At 46.4% G+C, this 23,290-nt stretch overlaps 1 protein-coding gene and 3 non-coding genes across 4 annotated transcripts in view; all 4 read right to left on the bottom strand.

Moving 5' to 3' along the window:
- SPAG17 (sperm associated antigen 17) overlaps positions 1-23,290 on the bottom strand; it is a 143,098-nt gene that overhangs the window by 62,314 nt on the left and 57,494 nt on the right. Inside the window, exons 14-23 of the mRNA XM_054163906.1 lie at positions 21,457-21,672; positions 19,741-19,829; positions 18,970-19,086; positions 15,206-15,360; positions 9,249-9,324; positions 7,746-7,832; positions 6,840-7,091; positions 4,749-4,860; positions 3,189-3,317; positions 544-657 (exon numbers count right to left, since the gene is read on the bottom strand). Coding sequence (XP_054019881.1) covers positions 544-657; positions 3,189-3,317; positions 4,749-4,860; positions 6,840-7,091; positions 7,746-7,832; positions 9,249-9,324; positions 15,206-15,360; positions 18,970-19,086; positions 19,741-19,829; positions 21,457-21,672 — 1,347 coding nt within the window. The remainder of the gene's footprint in view (positions 1-543; positions 658-3,188; positions 3,318-4,748; positions 4,861-6,839; positions 7,092-7,745; positions 7,833-9,248; positions 9,325-15,205; positions 15,361-18,969; positions 19,087-19,740; positions 19,830-21,456; positions 21,673-23,290) is intronic.
- Positions 15,782-15,854, bottom strand: TRNAA-AGC (transfer RNA alanine (anticodon AGC)). The gene has a single exon. It is a non-coding gene; the product is annotated as a tRNA-Ala (tRNA).
- On the bottom strand, positions 16,188-16,275 carry TRNAY-GUA (transfer RNA tyrosine (anticodon GUA)). The gene is given in 2 exon segments: positions 16,188-16,223; positions 16,239-16,275. It is a non-coding gene; the product is annotated as a tRNA-Tyr (tRNA).
- Positions 17,412-17,484, bottom strand: TRNAA-AGC (transfer RNA alanine (anticodon AGC)). Its single transcript has one exon. It is a non-coding gene; the product is annotated as a tRNA-Ala (tRNA).

Consider the following 23,290-nt stretch of genomic DNA (forward strand, 5'->3'; position numbering starts at 1 on the left):
CTTGGTAAAAGCAGACACGATTTCCACTGTGGTTCTGTGAAGCAATTGCTTCCAGTTGGTGAAGGTGTTTACCAAAAGGCTTGGAGAAATCTCTCCTTAAGTCTGCACAACTGTAACTTAAAGCCCAACTCCTAACATAACAGTTTTGTAATCACCTAAGTGTACAAAAATATTGTTTCTTGGAAAAAACCAAGGCAACTTTCCAGCAAATCACATTTTCTTTGCCTCAAATTAATTGGCTGGTTTTGGTGGGCTACTTAATAACAATTCCTGCAAGTTTCTCCCTGCACTACTCTGTTTTTGTAGCAAGTAAAAAACATGGAGACCTCCCTCCATTCTGAAACTGAAATCACAGAGGATTCTTAACAATATAATCTCATCTTGAGCCTTGCTGAAACTTCCCCACCATGTAGTAACAGCTGCTGAGAAAGGCAAGAATGGCATCCAACAAATCATTGGGTTAAGAAGTGTATGAAGAGGGGGGGGGGGGAGGGGAAATCCCCCTATGGTTCTCAAATATCCTCTTCTATTTGCTTACTTTACCTGCTGTCTTCCCTGTAGGTCCATAATAGCTCAGCGACAGCTGGATTCCATTTTCCAAGGTGGCTGAAAAAGATCCAAACTTGCTCACAGCTTGCCTCTGATTTTTCAATTTTCCTTTAAAAACAAACAAACAAAAACCCCAAACAAAAATGAGAATGAATTTTAAAGACAGCAGCACATACCAGAAGCACCCAACCTGCAACACAAGGACTGGTATGAACAGTGGCACCTCCACGTGGATGACTAGCCTGTAAAACAGATGAATACAGGATGGGGAAAACTTTACCATTCCATTCATAGAGTATTGTATAATGGTATCACAGTATCACAAAGGTTGGAAGAGACCTCAAAGATCATTGAGTCCAACCTGTCACCACAGACCTCATGACTAAACCATGGCACCAAGTGCCACATCCAATCCCATCTTGAACACCTCCAGGGATGGTGACTCCACCACCTCCCTGGGCAGCACATTCCAATGACAAATGACTCTGTGAAGAACTTTCTCCTCACCTCCAGCCTAAACTTCCCCTGGTGCAGCTTGAGACTGTGTCCTCTTGTTCTGGTGCTGGTTACCTGGGAGATAGTCAGTTTTGTGTAATCTATCTGATTTTTTAGCTATATATTGCCTTCTAATTAGTTAAGTGTGCAAATGCGGGCAGAGTCCAGCAGGATGGCATTCAACAAGTCCAAGTGCCGGGTGCTGCACATTAGTGACAACATCCCCATGCAGTGCTACAGGCTGGGGTCAGAGGGGCTGGAGAGCAGCCAGGCAGAAAGGGATCTGGGCGTACTGATTGATAGTAGTCAGTCACCAGTCACCAGCCAGTCACCAGTGGCATCCCCCAGGGATCAGTGCTGGGCCCCATCCTCTTTAACATCTTCATTGATGATCTGGATGAGGGGGTTGAGTCAGTCATCAGCAAGTTTGCAGATGACACCAAGTTGGGAACAGATGTTAGTCAGTTAGAGGGTAGAAAGGCTCTGCAGAGGGACCTTGACCGACTGGACAGATGGGCAGAGTCCAATGGGATGGCATTTAATAAGTCTAAGTGCCGGGTGCTGCACTTTGGCCACGGCAACCCCATGCAGAGCTACAGGCTGGGGTCAGAGTGGCTGGAGAGCTGCCAAACGGAGAGGGACCTGGGGGTGCTGATTGACACCCGCCTAAACATGAGCCAGCAGTGTGCCCAGGTGGCCAAGAAGGCCAATGGCATCTTGGCCTGTATTAGGAATAGTGTGGCCAGCAGGAGCAGGGAGGTCATTGTGCCCCTGTACTCTGCATTGGTTAGGCCACACCTTGAGTCCTGTGTCCAGTTCTGGGCCCCTCAGTTTAGGAAGGACATTGAGACACTTGAACGTGTCCAGAGAAGGGCAACAAGGCTGGTGAGAGGCCTTGAGCACAAGCCCTATGAGGAGAGGCTGAGGGAGCTGGGATTGTTTAGCCTGGAGAAGAGAAGGATCAGAGGCGACCTCATTGCCCTCTACAACTACCTGAAGGGTGGTTGTAGCCAGGTGGGGGTTGGTCTCTTCTCCCAGGCAACCAGCACCAGAACAAGGGGACACAGTCTCAAGTTGTGTCAGGGGAGGTTTAGACTCGAGGTGAGGAAAAAGTTCTTCACTGAGCGAGTCGTTCGTCATTGGAATGTGCTGCCCAGGGAGGTGGTGGAGTCGCCGTCCCTGGAGGTGTTCAAGGGGAGATTGGACGTGGCGCTTGGTGCTATGATCTAGTTGTGAGGTCTGTTGGAACAGGTTGGACTTGATGATCCTTGGGGTCTCTTCCAACCTTAGTTACTGTGATACTGTGATACTGTGATAGTAGGATGAACACGAGCCAACAGTGTGCCCAGGCAACCAAGAAGGCTAAGGGCATTCTGGCCTGAATCAGAAACAGTGTGGTCAGCAGGAGCAGGGAAGTCATTCTGCCCCTGTACTCTGCACTGGTTAGGCCACACCTTGAGTCCTGTGTCCAGTTCTGGGCCCCTCAGTTTAAGAAGGATATTGAGACACTTGAATGTGTCCAGAGAAGGGCAACGAGGCTGGGGAGAGGTCTAGAGCACAGCCCTGTGAGGAGAGGCTGAGGGAGCTGGGGTTGTTTAGCCTGGAGAAGAGGAGGCTCAGGGGAGACCTTATTGCTCTCTACAGCTACCTGAAAGGAGGCTGTAGCCAGGAGGGGGTTGGTCTCTTCTCCCAGGCAATCAGCACCAGAACAAGAGGACACAGTCTCAAGCTGTGCCAGGGGAAGTTTAGGCTGGAGGTGAGGAGAAAGCTCTTCACAGAGAGAGTAATTGGCCATTGGAATGTGCTGCCCAGGGAGGTGGTGGAGTCACCATCACTGGAGGAGTTCAAGAGGGGATTGGAAATGGCACTTGGTGCCATGGTTTGGTCATGAGGTCTTGGGTGATAGGTTGGACTTGATGATCTTTGAGGTCTCTTCCAGTCTTGGTGATTCTGTGATTCTGTGATTCTACATTTAATAAGATCATAATGCTTAAGACAGCCAACTGGATTTTTCCTTCTATTTACAGAGCACTGATCTTATTTACTCTCTACATTTAGTACAAGGTTATTTTCTGTTAGTTTATAAGGTTTCCACACAATTATAAATATGTCAACTTTTTATATCAGGGATATCATCTACTAACCCTCTCCAATGTTCTGTTCTTCTTCGATTTCTTGCACTTCAATTTCTTTGAAGTTTTCCTTGGGGTCTGTGATATGAATGAAGAAATTGTGGTTGTCTTTTGCCACTTTCACCTTTACCAAAGTTGGACCTGCAGAGCAACACGATACTGTTATTGCTCCCATCAGACATCAGAAGTGCCCTGAATCCAAAAACCATCTGCACCTGCAACTGTAAAGCACACAGGAAAGAAAATTGCTAAGAAGTGGACTGAACTTCTTAGTAGTAAGTCAAGAAAACAAAATTAAGCTGAGTTTAGAACAAATATTGAAGAACCTCCTGACAATCAGATCTGAGAGGCCATAGAATAATCCTGTTGCTTAGATATTTGCATCTGACAGCACAAAACAATGGAACATTTGCAGATGACACCAAGTTAGGAGCAAATGTTGGTCAGTTAGAGAGTAGAAGGGCTCTGCAGAGGGACCTCAACTGACTGGACAGATGGGAGGAGTCCAATGGGATGGCATTCAACAAGTCCAAGTGCCAGGTGCTGCACTTTGGCCACAGCAACCCCATGCAGAGCTACAGGCTGGGGTCAGAGTGGCTGAGAGCAGCCAGGCAGAGAAGAACCTGGGGGTGCTGATTGACAGCCACCTAAACATGAGCCAGCAGTGTGCCCAGGTGGCCAAGAGGGCCAAAGGCATCCTGGCCTGCATTAGGAATAGTGTGGCCAGCAGGAGCAGGGAAGTCATTGTGCCCCTGTACTCTGCATTGGTTAGGCCACACCTTGAGTCCTGTGTCCAGTTCTGGGCCCCTCAGTTTAAGAAGGACATTGAGACTCTTGAATGTGTCCAGAGAAGGGCAACAAGGCTGGGGAGAGGCCTTGAGCACAGACCTTTGAGGAGAGGCTGAGGGAGCTGGGATTGTTTAGCCTGGAGAAGAGGAGGCTCAGGGGAGACCACATTGCTCTCTACAACTACCTGAAAGGTGGTTGTAGCCAGGTGGGGGTTGGTCTCTTCTCCCAGGCAACCAGCACCAGAACAAGGGGACACAGGCTCAAGCGGCATCAGGGGAGGTTTAGACTCGAGGTCAGGAGAAAGTTCTTCATTGAGAGAGTCATTTGTCATTGGAATGTGCTGCCCAGGGAGGTGGTGGAGTCACTGTCCCTGGAGGTGTTCAAGAGGGGATTGGATGTGGCACTTAGTGCCATGGTCTAGTCATGAGGTCTGTAGTGACAGGTTGGACTTGATGATCTTTGAAGTCTCTTCCAACCTTGGTGATACTGTGATACTGTGATACTCTGGACATGCACTCTTGAAATAGCATTGGTTGCCATTACATAAACATGAAATGATTTTTATCCACTTCTAATTTTTGGGTGCTCTTATTTATCTATTAATTGTCAACATACTACATAAAAATATAAACATCAGTAGTGATAGAGGCTAATGTGGAATTTCATGGTACTCTTACAGTGTTTTGTATTGTTTTTCTACTATGAGAAAGGAAAAAACCTTTTATAGGTCAAGAAGCAATGCCAGCAGAAAGTAAAGCAAAGCAGAAGGAATGAAATAATCACCTTTGACAAACTCTGTCTTCTCTACTTGAATCTGCCCTCCATCAGATGGGAAAAGATATTGGTTGGTTCCTGATACTTTAATGAGATTCTCCCCTGTGTTGTAGCCAAGAAACTGGAAAACCAAGTTTTAAATTATGGATAAATGAGAAAAGGCAGAAGCCATGAAAGAAGTAAATGAAGGACAGAGACCACTGCTCTGCTCAACTCTTTTTTTTTTTGCTTAGATATTTAACACATGTAATAACCACTTCAGGAAATAGGTAACATGCCAGTCTAATATCTGGATAATTTCTCAGGTACTAAGTGAAGTAACTTGTTACATGAGAGCAGAGTGAGAGCCCAATGACTCTCTTTTCTCAAAACACAGGGTGCCATGGTTTAGTCATGAGGTCTGTGGTGACAGGTTGGACTTGATGATCTTTGAGATCTCTTCCAACCTTGGTGATTCTGTGTGATTCTGTGTGTGTGATGGCTTTGATAGCCCTTCATAGCCCTGCAGGAGAGCTGTTGGCCTGGCATAACAATGAGAACAAGTAATTTCTGCATCACAGATTCCCTCTTTCCTTATTTTAAAACCACGACAACAGCACCACAGAAAGGCAAATTGAAGACCTCGCACTGGAGTGCTCGCCTCACTGCATGCCTGTTTGTGATTTGGAGAGACCACCTCCGATGACTCTCTCTACTCCCCGACCCTAGCAGGATATAAAAGGACCAAAACTTCCAGGGTCCATGTCTCATCTACCAGCAGTGTGCCCAGGTGGCCAAGAAGGCCAATGGCATCCTGGCCTGCATCAGCAATAGTGTGGCCAGCAGGAGCAGGGAAATTACTCTGCCCCCTCGACTCAGCGCTGGTTAGGCCACACCTTGAGTCCTGTTTCCAGTTCTGGGCCCCTCAGTTTAGGAAAGATGTTGAGTTGCTGGAAGGTGTCCAGAGAAGGGCAACAAAGCTGGGGAGGGGTCTGGAACACAGCCCTGTGAGGAGAGGCTGAGGGAGCTGGGGTTGCTTAGCCTGGAGAAGAGGAGGCTCAGGGGAGACCTTCTTGCTGTCTACAACTACCTGAAGGAAGGTTGTACCCAGGAGGGGGTTGGCCCAACCTATCAACCAACACCATCTAATCAACTAAACCATGGCACCAAGCACCTCATCCAGTCTCTTCCTAAACAACTCCAGTGATGGTGACTCCACCACCTCCCTGGGCAGCACATTCCAGTGGCCAATCTCTCTTTCTGGGAAGAATTTCTTCCTAACATCCAGCCTAAACCTTCCCTGGTGCAACTTGAGACTGTGTCCTCTTGTTCTGGTGCTGGTTGCCTGGGAGAAGAGACCAACCCCCACCTGGCTACAGCCTCCCTTCAGGTAGTTGTAGAGAGCAATGAGGTCTCCCCTGAGCCTCCTCTTCTCCAGGCTAAGCAACCTCAGCTCCCTCAGCCACTCCTCATGGGGCCCAAACAGAACCAAAACATTGATGTATGTGTTTCCATGGGGACAGAATCATGATCAACTTACCCTTGTGTTCATGTCATATGCCCTACCCAAGTCAATTAGTTTCATGTAGAATACTCTTAAACAACAGAAACCTTTTTCCAAAACTTTTAGGAAAGGATCTGCTGCTACAGTGCTGGAGTTATACAAGACCTAGTTAGGCCTAATTTGCCCTGAACTCCAGTTTCACAATGGATAGTAGCTTTGCTGTAATCTTGCCTCTACACATAAATCACGGACTCCTAGGTTGGAAGGGACCTCAAGGACTCTGACCTTTCATCTCACCCTGCTTCCCATATCTCTGGCCTGTGCTCTGCCACAGTTGCCCGAGAGCCTGACACTGGGACACAAACACAAGGGCCTGGGAGAATATTCTGTTGCTGGAACAAGAGTACCAAAACATCCAGTCCTGGACACATCCACAATCCCCCCAGATCTGCTCTCCTCTCCCTGAGTAGAGATGGGCAGTGCTATCTGGAAACATGGCACAGAGCAAGAGCAACCACAGAGGCAGAGGGACGCGGGGGCAAGGAGAGGGTCACCCCCTCCACATGCTGCTCTGGCCTTGCACTTTCCTACCACGGTGCAATAATACAACTCCTTACCTTGTAAACTTTCTCAGACTGTGGCTCTGGTATGCTGGGATCCTCCTCAAGTTCAGGGCCTTTTGCTGGCTCCTCTTTAAACTTCTCTTCAGAAGATTTCTTGGCAGAGTCTTTACTTTCTTCATGTACTACCATCTCCTGTTTTTTCTTTTTACCTTCCAAATTGTCTTTTTTTCCTTTTTTTCCTTCCTTCAGTTGTTCTTTCTTAAGCTGTTCTTCCTTCAGCAATCGGTCCTGCTCCTCTTTCCAGGCCTACATTTAAAGAAGGACATTGAGATGCTTGAGCGTGTCCAGAGAAGGGCAACGAGGCTGGGGAGAGGCCTTGAGCACAGCCCTGTGAGGAGAGGCTGAGGGAGCTGGGGTTGCTTAGCCTGGAGAAGAGGAAGCTCGGGGGAGACCTCATTGCTCTCTACAACTACCTGAAGGGTGGTTGTAGCCAGGAGAGGGTTGGTCTCTTCTCCCAGGCAATCAGCACCAGAACAAGAGGACACAGTCTCAAGCTGCACCAGGGGAGGTTTAGGTTTGAGGTGAGGAGAAAGTACTTCCCAGAGAGAGTTGTTGGCCATTGGAATGTGCTGCCCAGGGAGGTGGTGGAGTCCCCATCCCTGGAGGTGTTCAAGAGGGGATTGGATGTGGCACTTGGTGCCATGGTCTAGTCATGAGGTCTGTGGTGACAGGTTGGACTTGATGATCTTTGAGGTCTCTTCCAACCTTAGTGATACTGTGATACTGTGATCTTGGAGGTCTTTTCCAACCTGGTCTGGTCTATTCCATTCTATTCCATTCTATTCCATTCTATTCCATTCTATTCCATTCTATTCTATTCTATTCTATTCTATTCTATTCTATTCCTAGGAAAGCAGTGTTATTTAGTCCATTTCAGAAACATACATATTGTTGCCTCACCTTTAGAGAACCTTCTCTGATAATAGGTTTCTTTTCATTGTCAGACTGAGATAGTGGAATGGTTTCAGGTCCAGATGTGTTGCCTTTGAGAAATGAAAGGGAAACAAATGATGTTATAAATACATGAAAAATGAGTAATTTTTAAAAATGGAAAAAAATATAGAGTCAGGTGTCTCAGTATCATTTTTAAACTGAGGGGCCCAGAACTGGACACAGGACTCAAGGTGTGGCCTAACCAGTGCTGAGTACAGGACACAATGACTTCCCTGCTCCTGCTGGCCACACTATTCCTGATGTAGGCCAGGATGCCATTGGCCTTCTTGGCCACCTGGGCACACTCTGGCTCATGTTCAGCCTACCATCGACCAGTACCCCCAGGTCCCTGTCTGCCTGGCTGCTCTCCAGCCACTCTGACCCCAGCCTGTAGCACTGCATGGGGTTGTGTGGCCAAAATGCAGCACCCAACACTTGGATTTGTGAAATGCCATCATGTTGGACTCTGCAGTGTATTCAGTTCCAGTTTCCAGTTTTAACTTCTAGTCCACATCTTCTGAGTTCCAGCTTTCATCCTGCTCTTTTTTTTTAAGAAGGATTTTTCCTGATCTGTATTTCCAGTTTTCACTACTGCTCATCTCTTTGTGTGTTCAATCACCTAAACAAAGATTCATATTCTATGCAGTCCTTAAGTCATTAAACACAGCTGCTGTAAATGTGAATTGACATTAAAGGTCTCTGTTTTCAAAACAGAGGATGGCACCAAATATTTCAATATATGTATTTAAATAATCTCACAATATATTTATGTCTACAGATGACAAACCAACCAGCACCAGAACAAGAGGACACAGTCTCAAGCTGCACCAGGGGGGATTCAGACTGGAGGTTAGGAAGAAATGCTACAGAGAGAGAGTGATTGGCCATTGGAATGGGCTGCCTGGGGAGGTGGTGGAGTCACCATCACTGGAGGTGTTTATGAGGAGACTGGATAGGGTGCTTGGTTGCATGGTTTATTTGATTAGGTGGTGTTGGATGATAGGTTGGACATGATGATCTTGAAGGTCTCTTCCAACCTGTTCTGTTCTGTTCTGTTCTATTCTATTCTATTCTATTCTATCCTATCCTATCCTATCCTACCCTATCCTATCCTATCCTATCCTATCCTATCCTATCCTATCCTATCCTATCCTATCCTATCCTATCCTATCCTATCCTATCCTATCCTATCCTATCCTATTCCATTCCATTCCATTTAATTCCATTCCATTTAATTCCATTCCATTCCATTCTATAGGGAATATGTTAGAACACATGCAATTCTGCCCAGAACAACTTTGGGTGTAAGCACTCACCATGAAAAATGAACTTTCTATGATATAACAAAAAATATACTCAGCTTTGGCTTTCCTTGGGAAATCAGGCTTTTTTGCCAGTACCTGCAGACAATGGGAAAGGTCCTTCTGCAGTGGCTTTTCCCAATTTAACAGTCTCTAGCTCCTTAGCCCTCTTTTCTTCCTGGTATTTGACTTCTTCCTCTTTCACCCAGTCTTCAATTGAGTTGGCCACCGTCTCAAGATAGGTCCTGAAGAGCACAACATTCTCAGTTTACCATAATACAGTTTTGACTAACATGACTTTAGGCCAAACAAGATCACTTGGCTCCTCAGTTTTTTTACACATATATTGTTCTACAACTTTTGAAGGACAGCTTGCCTTTGACAGGGTCTCAGGTTTTACAGGAGCTGCTACTTTTCTCTGTCTGGTATTTGCTTGATAAACCATTTATTTGATATTTTGGTTATTCTTTCTGCAAAGAGATATTAGAAACTTGTCTTCTAAAGAATGCCTAAGCTCATCATCACTGGAGGTGTTTAAAAGATGCAGGAATGTGGTGCTGAGCGACATGGTTTAGCAACAGACTTGGCAGAGTTAGAGAATGGGTGGATTTCCAGATCTTAAAGGTCACTTTCAAGAGAAATTATTCTATGATTCAATGATAGAACATGCATGCTACACCATATGCGTGTACTTGCTATGTACCTGGGAATATCTGGCATAAAGAGTGTGGTAATGGTTGCAATAAGCAGTGTGAGCAATCTGGCAGTGTAGGCCTAGAGCCTGACATGGCGGTAGGCCGTGTCCGGCATGGGTGCAGAAGTAGCTAGCAGCATAGCAGAATAGTGCTGTGCCTGCACCGTGTAACCAAAGCAGGGCACCGGTAGCTATAAACACAGAGAGTTATCTCAGAATAACAGGACACACACCTGCACCAACAATCTTGCCTGTTATTACTGGTTTAACCAATAATCTATAGCAATAGTGTGTGGTCACTCGTGAGGGGTCAGTGAAGCCATGCCAGCAATGCCCTCCGAGCTGATAGAAGTTCTAAGGGTTTTCTTACTGCGCACTTTCCTCCATACTTTCCTTACTAGCCTGTCAGCTCTACTGTCTGCTCTGTACCATGCTTTCACCATAGGCCTGAGCCATAGGCCTGCAATACTGAAGCAATAAAGGACAATACTAGATCATATTGATCAGATGTATTGACTCCATTCCCTATCGTCGCTAAAATAGAGAGTGTATGATACAGGGTAGTGCACAGTGCAAGTGTCCAGTTCTGGGCCCCTCAGTTTAAGATGGATGAGTTGCTGAATGTCTCCAGAGAAGGGCAACAAAGCTGGGGAGGAGTTTCCCAGACAACCAGCACCAGAACAAGAAGACACAGTCTCAAGCTGCACCAGGGGAGGTTTAGGCTGGATGTTAGGAAGAAATTCTTCCCAGAAAGAGAGATTGGCCATTGGAATGTGCTGCCCAGGGAGGTGGTGGAGTCACCATCCCTGGAGGTGTTTAGGAAGAGCCTGGATGAGGCACTTGGTGCCATGGTTTAGTTGATTAGATGGTGTTGGGTGATAGGTTGGACTCAATGATCTCAAAGGTCTTTTCCAATCTGCTTTATTTTGTATTCTGTATATTCAAAAGCTGTGTCTGCATTGCAACTTCTGGTTGTGAGGTGGCTCGAGGTGAGGAGAAAGTTCTTCACCGAGCGAGTCATTTGTCATTGGAATGTGCTGCCCAGGGAGGTGGTGGAGTCCCCATCCCTGGAGGTGTTCAAGAGGAGACTGGACGCGGCACTTGGTGCCATGGTCTAGTCATGAGGTCTGTGGAGACAGGTTGGACTCGATGATCCTCGAGGTCTCTTCCAACCTTAGTGATACCGTGAGACTGTGAACATGGAGGAAGCTGTTTTGAAGTTTTTCTTCTTATTATTCTTATTATTGCAGTATTAGGTTGTTTGAGAAAGAGAATATGTAGACTGTCTACACAGACTAGAGAGAACTATAGTTTATGCACAGCTTAAAGATACTCCAGCCTATCCCGGCTCCTAAAATGTTGGGGGAGCCTGCTTTTAGAAAACTTGTGTGGAGAAACGATTGTAGAATAGCATAGCATAGCATAGCATAGCATAGCATAGCATAGCATAGCATAGCATAGCATAGCATAGCATAGCATAGAATAGAATAAACCAGGTTGGAAGAGACCTTCAAGATCATTGTGTCCAACCTATTATCCAACACCACCTGATCAACTAAACCATGCAACCAAGCACCCTATCAAGTCTCTTCCTAAACACCTCCAGTGATGGTGACTCCACCACCTCCCTGGGCAGCCCATTCCAATGGGCAATCACTCTCTCTGTGTAGAACTTCTTCCTAACCTCCAGCCTAAACCTCCCCTGGCTGTAAGGACAAGGTTACTTTGCTTGCATCCAAAGAAAAGTGTACAGGCTATAAACACAAAGGTGCTGAAAACAAAAGGCAAAAGTAGGCTGGATCCTAGAGCTGCCAGTACCAGAATAATTTGAAGAGGAATATACATTTATATATACAAAAAAAGAGATTATTCATGTGGAAAATATTTTAGGGCAATGAAACAGTCATTCAAAGTCAAAAATACACATTCTATTAATATGTATTCTGATGTCACTACTGCCAATGTCTGACTCAGAATCATTTCTCAGAAAGGATTAATCTTTTCCAGTAACTTGTGTCATGTGCTTATTATGAAACAGTACACAAATGTCAGTAAGATTAACTTTGAGCAAAAGAATAGTTTTGATAACATCTGAAATAAGTGAGCTCCCTGACAGAGTGGCCATTCACCCTAAGTGGAGTTGAAATGTTTTATACACATGAATCACTGAAGGCCCAAGCCTTTGGACCAGTAGCATCCACTGGATTTCACACACAGACTCCTGCTGCCCTCCCTTTGAACAACACAATTCCTGAAGTTTTGACTGTTCTGCGTGAGCTGCAAGGCCTGATATCTTTAGAGAAGGGAGAGCAACTGGGATTTGCAAGTACAAAACCTGCTGCCACACAAGAAATTTAATTTGCCCCTTGCATGAGAATTTGCTGTAACAAGACCCACCATAACCAGCTGATAAGCAGGTAACAGAAGTGTATTCCAGACAGCAACTATGGAACAATCCTACTAAGTGGATCTGTGGTCCATAAGATGTCATAATACACAAGTAAGAAGTAAACACAGGTATAGAGCTCCTAACAAAGAGGAACAGTCATCTGTTGTGTCTTGTAATTCTCCTCTGGTGCAAGTATGGCTCTTAAAAAATATCCCCCAAATTAGAATTACAGTAATTCTAATAATAAGAAGATCAATAAATGGTTACTGAACTCTTCAGGAGTCAGCTATTTCATACAAAGGTAAAAACTACCTTGAGCAGTAAATACTACTGCTCAATTTGCTAATGAGGAAAACCAAGTACATGCCAAACTTACATGGCTATGTTACTCAATTTTCCTCCCAAATCATGTTAAATGTCACCTAAAGGGCAAGGACAACCTGGGCTGGGGTATAAAATCCATGAGAGGGACATCTCTGGCACAAGGGAGTACACATGCTGTTGGCACTGGTACCAGGGTCAGCAAGGTGAAGGTACAGTGTGGGCCAACACCAGCAGATGAGACTGGGGAAGAAGACAAGAGACGAGGACAGTTGACAGGCTGTGCTCCTTTGCCTCCACCCAAGACAAGAACACTTGGAGAGAACTGGACTTGGAGAACACTTGGACCTGCGCCAAGGGAGGTTTAGGCAGGAGGTTAGGAGGAAGCTCTACACAGAGTGACTGCCCATTGGAATGGGCTATCCAAGGAGGTGGTGGAGTCACCATCACTGGAGGTGTTCAGGAGACTTGATGGGGTGCTTGGTTGCATGGTTTAGTTGATTAGGTGGTGTTGGATTAGGTGGTGTTGGATGATAGGTTGGACACAATGATCTTGAAGGTCTCTTCCAACCTGGTCTATTCTATTCTATTCTATTCTATTCTATTCTATTCTATTCTATTCTATTCTATTCTATTCTATTCTATTCGTGCCTTCAATACATGGCTGAACTTTTGCTGCATTTCTGTTAGAGCCACTGCAAAGGTTTGCTTCTGTGTCAGATGGTGTTGGGTGCTCACAGTAATTTCTTACCCTTCTTTAACTGGGGGATGCAGAATTGGACATAATATTCCAGATGAGGCCTCACTAGCACAGAGGAGGAGGACAAACTCCCTTGACCTGTTCACCTCAATGCAGTGCTTTTTGAAACATTTAATTTAAAAGTTTTGAAACTTTTAATTTCACAGCATTGTCCCAGGCACAGACATACAGGCTTTAAGTGAAAATGACTGTGAGTGACACATGAATGATTGTAATGGTTTTAAATCCAAACAAACCGGGTCAAACCAAACCAGTGGATTAACCTGCCTATTTCTGTTCTCCCAACACAGAAGTGAGGGGAAAAGTAACACAGAAAAAACTCAGGACTGAGACAAAAGATGGGAGATAAGAATAGAGTTTACTGAGCAAAATCAGAAAGACATGGTACAAAATGCATAATTACCTTAGGCTATTTGCAGAGAAAGCATGGTGCAAAGCAGCAGCGAGCAGAAGCAAGCAAGCCAAGATCCCAAGCCAGAAAACTACTCCCCCATCTCTCATCCCACTGCCTCCTAGTGGACAAAGACTAACACCTGTCCTGAAGGAACGAAAAGCCTCAAAAACGGCCTGAATCAGAGCATGGGGCAAGAGCCAGCAGGTCTGGGTTTTCAGGAAAATGCCCATGTTGCCCAGGCTTGTCTGGACATGTCCTGGAGCCCAAGTGGGCCAGGTGTGTGTGCCTTTGCCCCCATTTGGAGGAAACTCATTCTATAGGTTACAGTCTCAGGGTTTTCTCTCTCAATCTTTGTTGTCACTGCCAGCATTGTCTCGGGAAATCTACAAGTAGCAGCCCAAAGAGCCAGAGCTTTGCCATGCAAGTGTCCACGCTCTGGGGTAAGTCACAAGCCTTGCTTGGAATCCAAGCTGTGCTTCAGGTTACCCAGGCAGGACTGCAAAGATCTCTCACTGTATAGCACTGTAAAGCCCAGGAGCAGAGCGGATGTGTCTTGCCAGGCTGAGAGACGAACCCTAGGAGGAGCTGAGAGGCCCCAGGACAGTTTTGTTTCATTAGAAGAAGCAACGAGCACTGCTGCAAAGAATTACAGCAGCAGAACTTCTCCAAATAGGCAAAGCTACAAAGCCAACAAGTTCTGCATGCTTCAGCAGCAGCCTCTTTCCTACAAGGCTTTAGGCTACAAAGCCTTCGGGGGTAAATCCTGATTGTACCTCAGCAACAAGCTGCAGATGCCAACAGAAAGTGAAGCCTTGTTCCTGCAGCTTCCACATGCTCCATGCTATTTTGGCTTTGTTTAATCCCCAGGAGTGCCACAGGGTGCCAGGATCAGTGACTAATTACCAACCCTGATTTTTATAAGCATCTATTACAGGTCTGTTGCCCTAGGGGATTCTGGAGTTCCCCACACACACCGTGGGCAATCTCTGGCTCCGTTGCCGAGGTTCCTTTTTTTCCCTTTACAGTTTAAAGTGCTGTTTGTTGTTTCTGGATTTTTGCTCATATTGTTTAAATTGTTAGTTGTTCCTGCTGGTGAGAGATCTGTTCCACAAGCCAGTATTCTGAATCAGTAAATAGGTTTTATTAATATTTTCCGTGGGATTTTTTTTATGATTAATAAAGTTATTGATATATTTATAAATCATTCTGCCTGTTGGCTATTAATAGACTCCTTATGATCATAACAACACCCAAGAGGAGACTTGATAGGGCGCTTGGTTGCATGGTTTAGTTGATTAGGCGGTGTTGGATGATAGGTTGGACACAATGATCTTGAAGGCTGCTTCCAACCTCGTTTATTCTGTTCTATTCTATTATATTCTACTGAACCTGGAACCCAGAAGCAGCAACTGGAACAGGAAACTTCCCACATTGCAATCTGAACTTCAAGCCCCATAATGTTTTGCTCCAGCCAGTACTTCCATTTTTGAAGCTGGCAGGCCTGTAGCAGGGTGTGAATAACAGCAGCAGGTTCAACTCAATCCATGGCCATGACAAAAATCAATTACCTGAATCCAACATTGGAGTGCAATGACGCATCCCAAGTCTGTTGGCACAAATGATAACGATTCCTGGGGTTGTGAAGAACCACAAGCAAAGAATTATCTTGAGCATAATAAAAGGAATCAACACATCTGTAGTCTTGGGCTGCAGCATGAAGAACCTGGAAAGGAAAGAAACAAAGGTACATCCTCCCTGCAGGCATTGGTATATGCACAGATGCTGGAGAGCACAGATTTAGCCAAAGGTGCTTTAGAATTTCACTCCCCTACAAGATGTATGTGAAACATTTGGATTCCAGCAATCTTGTATTTACACTATATGTCACATCTGAATATCAGCCAGCAGTGCCTGCTGATCTCCTCTTTCTCCAACCTGAGCACCGAATTGAGGGTGAGATTTGATGGCCGTCAAGAAGAGGAGGAAACCAATTCCTCTGTGAAACTTCACACAATGCTCATAACACAGCTCTTGCTACCATCCCTCTTCTGTAAAGCCTCAGCACAACATGATGGTGCCACTGTCCCTGAAGAAACAAGGACCCAGCAAAGGGCCTGGATGGCAGGCAAGGGAATGAAAAGCATTGGAGAATGCGGGCATCGATCCCGCTGCCTCTCGCATGCTAAGCGAGCGCTCTACCACTTGAGCTAATCCCCCACCCTTGGCACCTCTCTACCACTTGAGCTAATTCCCCACCCTTGGCTTCTGCCTTGGGGCCTCTCCTCTCCCATGCACCCACCCCTCACCCACCATGTCCTGCACACAAAACCTTAACATCCAACTGCCTTCACTCATCAACTCAACCGTTCCCTCTCCTGATGGAGGTACAACCCCAGTGCTCAGGACCACCATGCCCTGTAAACAGTTCACCTAAAACTGCCTTGTGCAGTCCTCTTCTTCACCTCAGGCAAGGCAGCCCTTGAAGAGCAGCTACCCAAGCAGGGCCAAAAGGCAGAGGTGCCCCTGGCCTGGGCAGAGCCAAAAGGACTTTCCTTCGAGCCGGAGTCGAACCAGCGACCTAAGGATGGCCGTGCAGGGAGCCTACAGTCCTCCGCTCTGCCAGCTGAGCTATCGAAGGAGTCATAGGGCCCTGCCCACAGCCTCGCCCAGCACACACTCACACAGCCTGCTCTGGTGACTTCATTCAACCATCCAGCTTCAAACAGCCTCAGCTCCAACACCCACACTGCCTTCATCAACCTTTAGTCCCTCAGGTTGTGAAGAACCACAAACAGAACAACTCCACCACCTCCTCAGGTGGTGTCTTCTCCAGATGGACTCTCTGCAGGGACAGAAAGACCTCAGACATCTCCTGCAGCTTCTTTTGAGGCAATTACTCTGTGCTGTCCCCTGCCCTCTGCTCAAGCACCAGACAAATGCACAGCCCTTCCTCTGCTCAGTGGCCTCCTCTCACAAGCTGAAGGTCATGGTGAGCCTGCTGATCTTCTCTCCAAACTGAACATGTCTACTGTTCTCAGCCCTTTCACCCAGCAGAATGTCTTCTTTCCTGTGACCACACACTTTCTGGTGACCACACACTGAAGTTTCTCCATTTCATTGATGTCTTTCCACTGGACACAGGACTTGGGATCATAGTATCATAGAATCAGTCAGGGTTGGAAGGGACCACAAGGATCATCTAGTTCCAACCCCACTGCCATGGGCAGGGAAACCTCACACTAGATCAGGCTGGCCACAGCCTCATCCAAGCCTGGGCTTAAACACCTCCAGGGATGGGGCCTCAACCACCTCCCTGGACAACCCATTCCAGGGCTTCACCACTCTCATGGGGAATAACTTCCTCCTTACCTCCAGCCTCAATCTCCCCACCTCCAGCTTCATTCCATTCCCCCTAGTCCTATCTCTACCTGACATCCTGAGAAGTCCCTCCCCAGCCTTCTTGTAGTTCCCTTCAGATACTGGAAGGCCACAATAAGGTCACCTCAGAGCCTTCTCTTCTGAACATTCCCAAATCCTTCAGTCTGTCCTCATAGGAGAGGTGCTCCAGCCCTCTGACCCCTGGATGACATTGACAACTGTAAAGCCAAGAGTGGTAAAATAAGGTCCTCTGTGAAAGTGCCCATTCTGCTCCTGGTCCAGCCTTGGAGTCTGTCAGCTACCCTGCAGACCAGGTATGCTGCAAGCTCCCATGGCCTACACAGGACCCCACTCCCAGCAAAGGGCCTGGATGGCAGGCAAGGGAATGAAAAGCATTGGAGAATGCAGGCATCGATCCTGCTGCCTCTCGCATGCTAAGCGAGCGCTCTACCACTTGAGCTAATTCCCCACCCTTGGCCTCTGCCGGGTAGCCAAGAAGGACAACAACATCTCGGCCTCTACCAGGAACAGTGTGACCACCAGGACCAGGGAAGTGATTTCCCCATTCTACTCAGCACTCAAGGCCACACCTTGAACTCCGGGCTCAGGGTTGAGGTCCTCACTACAAGACAGACATTGAGGAGCTGAAGTAGGTCAGAGAAGGGCAATGAAGCTGATGAAGGGTCTGGAGAAGAGGCTTTCTGAGAAGCAGATAGGGGAATTGGGGTTGTTTAGTCTGGAAAAAAAGGAGGCTGAGGCTCTCTACAACTCTCTGAAAGGAGGTTGGAATGACATAGGTTTTGGTCCCTTCTCCCTAGTAATGAGTGATAGGATGAGATGAAATAACCTCAACTTGTCCCAGGAGAGGTTTTGATTAGCTATGAGAAGAAACTTCTTCACTGAATCTATTCTCAAAGACTGAGACAGGCTCCCCAAAGATGTGGTTGTTTCAAAAACACAGAGATGTGGTGCTGAGGGACATGGTGTAACACCAGCCATGGAAGAGTTAGATAATGTCTGGACTAAATGATCTTAAAGGCCTTTTCTGACAAAAATGATTCTGTGATTCTGCCTAGCAAGGAAATAACCTATAGTCTGCTACTACTTAGAATCATAGAATCAATAAGGTTAGAAAAAATCCTCAGAGATCATCAAGTCCGACCTATCACCCAACACCTCATGACTACTAAACCATGGCTTCAAGTGCCACGGCCAATCCCCTCTTGAACACCTCCAGGGATGGTGACTCCACCACCTCCCTGGGCAGCACATTCCAATGGCTAACAATTCTCTCTGGGAAGAACTTTCTCCTCACCTCCAGCCTAAACTTCCCCTGGCACAACTTGAGACTGTGTCCTCTTGTTCTGGTGCTGGTTACCTGGGAGAAGAGACCAACCCCCACCTGGCTACAACCTCCCTTCAGGGAGTTGTAGAGAGCAAGAAGGTCTCCCCTGAGTTTCCTCTTCTCCAGGTAAAGCAACCCCAGCTCCCTCAGCCTCTCCTCGTAGAGCTATGATCCAGACCCCTCCCCAGCCTTGTTGCCCTTCTCTGGATGTGTTCAAGAGTCTCAGTGTCCTTCTTAAATTCAGGGGCCCAGAACTGGACACAGGACTCAAGGTGTGGCCTAACCAGTGCTGAGTACAGGGCAGAATGACTTCCCTGCTCCTGCTGGCCACACTATTTCTGATGCAGGCCAGGATGCCATTGGCCTTCTTGGCCACCTGGGCACACTGCTGGCTCATGTTCAGCTGGCTGTCAACCAGTACCCCCAGGTGCCTGGCTGCTCTCCAACCACTCTGTCCCCAGCTTGTAGCACTGCCTGGGGTTACTGTGGCCAAAGTGCAGAACCCAGCACTTGGACTTCTTGAATGCCATCATGTTGGACTCTGCCTGTCTTCTTTGTACAGCATTCTGAAGGATGACTCTGTGTATAAGATTGTCACTTCACAGTTACCTGAAGAAGAACATGTGGTTGAAAACGCTCGACAAAGCTCCAGTCTGTCAAACAACGCCTCTGTGTCTTTCTTAGTTCTTCTAAATTCAGTCCTAGGCTGTAATTTTCCAGACTCACCTCAAAATACATCAAAACAAAACCATGAACATCAACATTTCAGTGTCAGTTGTGTAAATTAACTCTGACCTTGTGACTTAATATACTGCATCCCAGGTTGCATCACAGCTAACAGTATAATGTTGCACACATGGAGACCTGCATGGGACTACTTAATCAAACCCACAATTACTCCCAGAGGTTTTTTTGTCTCAGCTTTTTTTTTTATGGCAAACATAATGTAAATATTTTTACTATTAGGTTGTATGTTTTTGTGCTCTGTAAGCAATTATGAATATTTAAAAATGTCCTATGAAGTAATCTTAAAATTGCTGTATTTATCCAGGACTCTGTGTCAGGCAGGTGTTTCTGAAGGTGCCAGACTACACAGTCTGCTCATGTGACATGGTCTGGCAAGTTCTCTCAATCTCTCAAGCCAGTATTTGACCCCTGGCATTCAATTTAACCAGTAAAGAATTGTCATTAGTAGCTTTACCAAGACCTTAGAACTCAAAGAAAATGGCTTCACAGTGCTTGCAGTGCTTTTTGCCACACACCACAAAATTAACATCTGCATGCAGCATTGTGAAGGAACCCCCAGTAGCAGGTCCTGACACTGAGTGGCTATTTTCTGTTGTTACATGCTGTACTGTTTATTCCTGTCCTCACACTTGCCATATCAGCAGTAGAGAGATGCAATTCTTTGTTCCAAACAGGATCAGCCAGACCTTCTCTTCCATCTTTGCCATTTGTTTCTGTATGTCCTGGAAATTGAAAGCAGAATTTTAGGAAACATTCCAGAAATGTTAGCCCTAAACACAAATGTTAGTAGCCAGGAGGGAGCTGGTCTCTTCTCTCAAGCAACCAGCACCAGAACAAGAGGACACAGTCTCAAGCTGTGCCAGGGGAGGTTTAGGCTGGAGGTGAGGAGAAAGTTCTTCCCAGAGAGAGCTGTTAGCCATTGGAATGTGCTGCCCAGGGAGGTGGTGGAGTCACCATCCCTGGAGGTGCTCAAGAGGGGATTGGATGTGGCACTTGGTGCCATGGTTTAGTCATGAGGTCTGTGGTGGCAGATTGGACTTGATGATCTTTGAGGTGTCTTCCAACCTTGGTGATTCTGTGATTCTATGTGATTCTGTGTGACATGATTTCCTTAGCCTCCCTGATCAGATTACCATCAATTTGTAGCTTCCTTCTATTGACAACTAGCCCAATAAGAACATGATCAGCTCTGCTACACTTCTCTCCTAAAAAAGCACTTTAAAATCAGGGACAACAAGTGCTAGACAGTAATTCGAGACTAATATATGAAGAAACATTTTTCTGCTTAGTATACAAGATTATCATCAAGTTGATTATCAGATTACCATCAAGTTGAAGTTTCCTTTTATTGACAACCAGCCCAATAATTACATGATCAGCTCTGCTACACTTAGAATAGAATAAACCAGGTTGGAAAAGATCTTCGAGATCATCAAGTCCACCCTATCACCCAACACCATCTAATCAACTAAACCATGGCACCAAGTGCCTCATCCAGTCTCTTCCTAAATGCCTCCAGTGATGGTGACTCCACCACCTCCCTGGCCAGCACATTCCAAAGGCCAATAAGTCTCTCAGTGAAGAACTTTCTCCTCACCTCAAGCCTAAATTTCCCCTGGCTCAGCTTGAGACTGTGTCCTGTTGTTCTGGTGCTGGCTGCCTGGGAGAAGAGACCAACCCCCTCCTGGCTACAACCACCTTTCAGGTAGTTGTAGAGAGCAATAAGGTCTCCCCTGAGCCTCCTCTTCTCCAGGCTAAGCAACCCCAGCTCCCTCAGCCTCTCCTCACAGAGCTGTGCGCCAGACCTCTCCCCAGCCTTGTTGCCCTTCTCTGGACACGTTCAAGTGTCTCAATGTCCTTCTTAAATTGAGGGGCCCAGAACTGGACACAGGACTCAAGGTGTGGCCTAACCAGTGCTGAGTACAGGGGCACAATGACTTCCCTGCTCCTGCTGGCCACACTGTTCCTAATGCACGCCAGGATGCCATTGGCCTTCTTGGCCACCTGGGCACACTGCTAGCTCATGTTCAACAAACACTGGAACAGGTTCCCCAGTTAGGTGGTTGAATTCCCATCCCTGGAGTTGTTTCCAAGATGCAGTGATGTGGTGCTGAGGAATATGTTTTAGCACCAGACATGGGAGAGTTAGATAATGGCTGGACCTGATGACCTTCAAGGTCTTTTCCAACTAAAACAATTCTATGATTCTATGAATCCAAATCCTTTCAGAATCGAGGTAAGAATATTTCCAAGAAGGAAAACAGCCTGCACCAAGTAGTGTGTGTGTCGAAACCCCTACAGGGGTTGGATAGGTGTAATGATAGGTGTAATGTAAAGAGAGGTTTTTACCAGAGCTTCTTGGAGATTTCCCACTGAGGAAGAGTTGTCTCAGCTGTTTTGCAAACCTGGCTGGATTATCCCAAGGTGTATCAGCTGCTTTAGAATCACTTCCCACCACTGATCCAGAGCTCTCCAGGAAAGCAGAGTCATTCACCTCAGTCAGCATCAGGCTTTCAAAAGTAAACACTTGGAAGGCTCTTTCTACTTCAGCCCAACTCAGAAGTTCTATAAAAGAATTGCAGTCATTAAGTGAAAATGTCCTTATGGCCCAGGAGAAGATAAATAGAAGACTACGTAAATGTATTGTTCTTGGCAACTCTGCAAAAGCCAACAACAATTTCCTTAATGGTGCTGGATCAAATTCTGTGAGCTACACTTCACACTGCATTCAAAGTCCAATGCTTCCAAATTCCAAAACCATATTCATCCATCATAACTGTTCATCCATCTTAAATGAAGTGTTTCCCACATCTGAATACCTCTTGGCTCATTACCTTCATATAAATGATGTTGATTTAAAAAAACTGAGAAGACATTATCAAACCAGTTAACAACTAGTTATTTTCAGGTCATGAAAAGACTTCCTTATCATAAACTTCCTTTATCCTCCCTAGCTTATCGTATCATAGAATCAGTCAGGGTTGGAAGGGACCACAAGGATCATCTAGTTCCAACCCCCCTGCCATGGGCAGGGACACCCCACACTAGATCAGGCTGGCCACAGCCTCATCCAGCCTGGGCTTAAACACCTCCAGGAATGGGGCCTCAACCACCTCCCTGGACAACCCATTCCAGGGCTTCACCACTCTCATGGGGAAGAACTTCCTCCCCACCTCCAGCTTCATTCCATTCCCCCAAGTCCTATCACTACCTGAGATCCTGAGCAGTCCCTTCCCAGCCTTTTTGTAGCCCCCTTCAGATACTGGAAGGCCACAATTAGGTCACCTGGGAGCCTTCTCTTCTCCAGACTGAACAGCCCCAACTCCTTCAGTCTGTCCTCACAGGAGAGGAGCTCCAGCCCTCTGCTCATCCTCATGGCCCTTCTCTGGACACCTTCCAGCACCTCCAGATCCCTCTTGTAATAGGGGCTCCAGAACTGGAGGCAGTACTCCAGGTGGGGTCTCAGCAGAGCTGAGTAGAGGGGGAGAATCACCTCTCTTGACCTGCTTCTTAACCAACTATCATTTTTTGCTCTTTGATTAAGATTTTGCACATAATTTACCTAGAAGTTAGCCAGGTGCAAACAAAGGCAAGAACAAATCCAATTTATTGTTATATGATAGAAAAAGTAAAGGCAGAAGTGATTATGGTTGAAGAAATTAATGTATTCTTGGTTTGATCAAGGAACTTTTATAGAAGTAATTTCATTATTAACACAAACAGCTTACACAGAACACATTCTGAAAGACACAGAATCATAGAATCAATAAGGTTGGAAAAGACCTCAGACATCATCAAGTCCAACCTATCACCCAACACCTCAGGACTAACTAATCCATGGCTTCAAGTGCCACATCCAATCCCCTCTTGAACACCTCCAGGGATGATGACTCCACCACCTCCCTGGGCACCACATTCCAAAAGCCAATTACTCTTTCTCCTCACCTCCAGCCTGAACTTCCCCTGGCACAGCTTGAGACTGTGTCCTCTTGTTCTGGTGCTGGTTGCCTGGGAGAAGAGACCAACCCCCACCTGGATACAACCTCCCAGCAGGTAGTTGTAGAGAGCAATAAGGTCTCCCCTGAGCCTCCTCTTCTCCAGGCTAAGCAACCCCAGCTCCCTCAGCCTCTCCTCACAGGGCTGTGTTCCAGACGTCTCCCCAGCCTGGTTGCCCTTCTTTGGA

The sequence above is a fragment of the Dryobates pubescens genome, chromosome 8, assembly GCF_014839835.1.
Source record: "Dryobates pubescens isolate bDryPub1 chromosome 8, bDryPub1.pri, whole genome shotgun sequence".
Lineage (NCBI taxonomy): Eukaryota > Metazoa > Chordata > Aves > Piciformes > Picidae > Dryobates > Dryobates pubescens.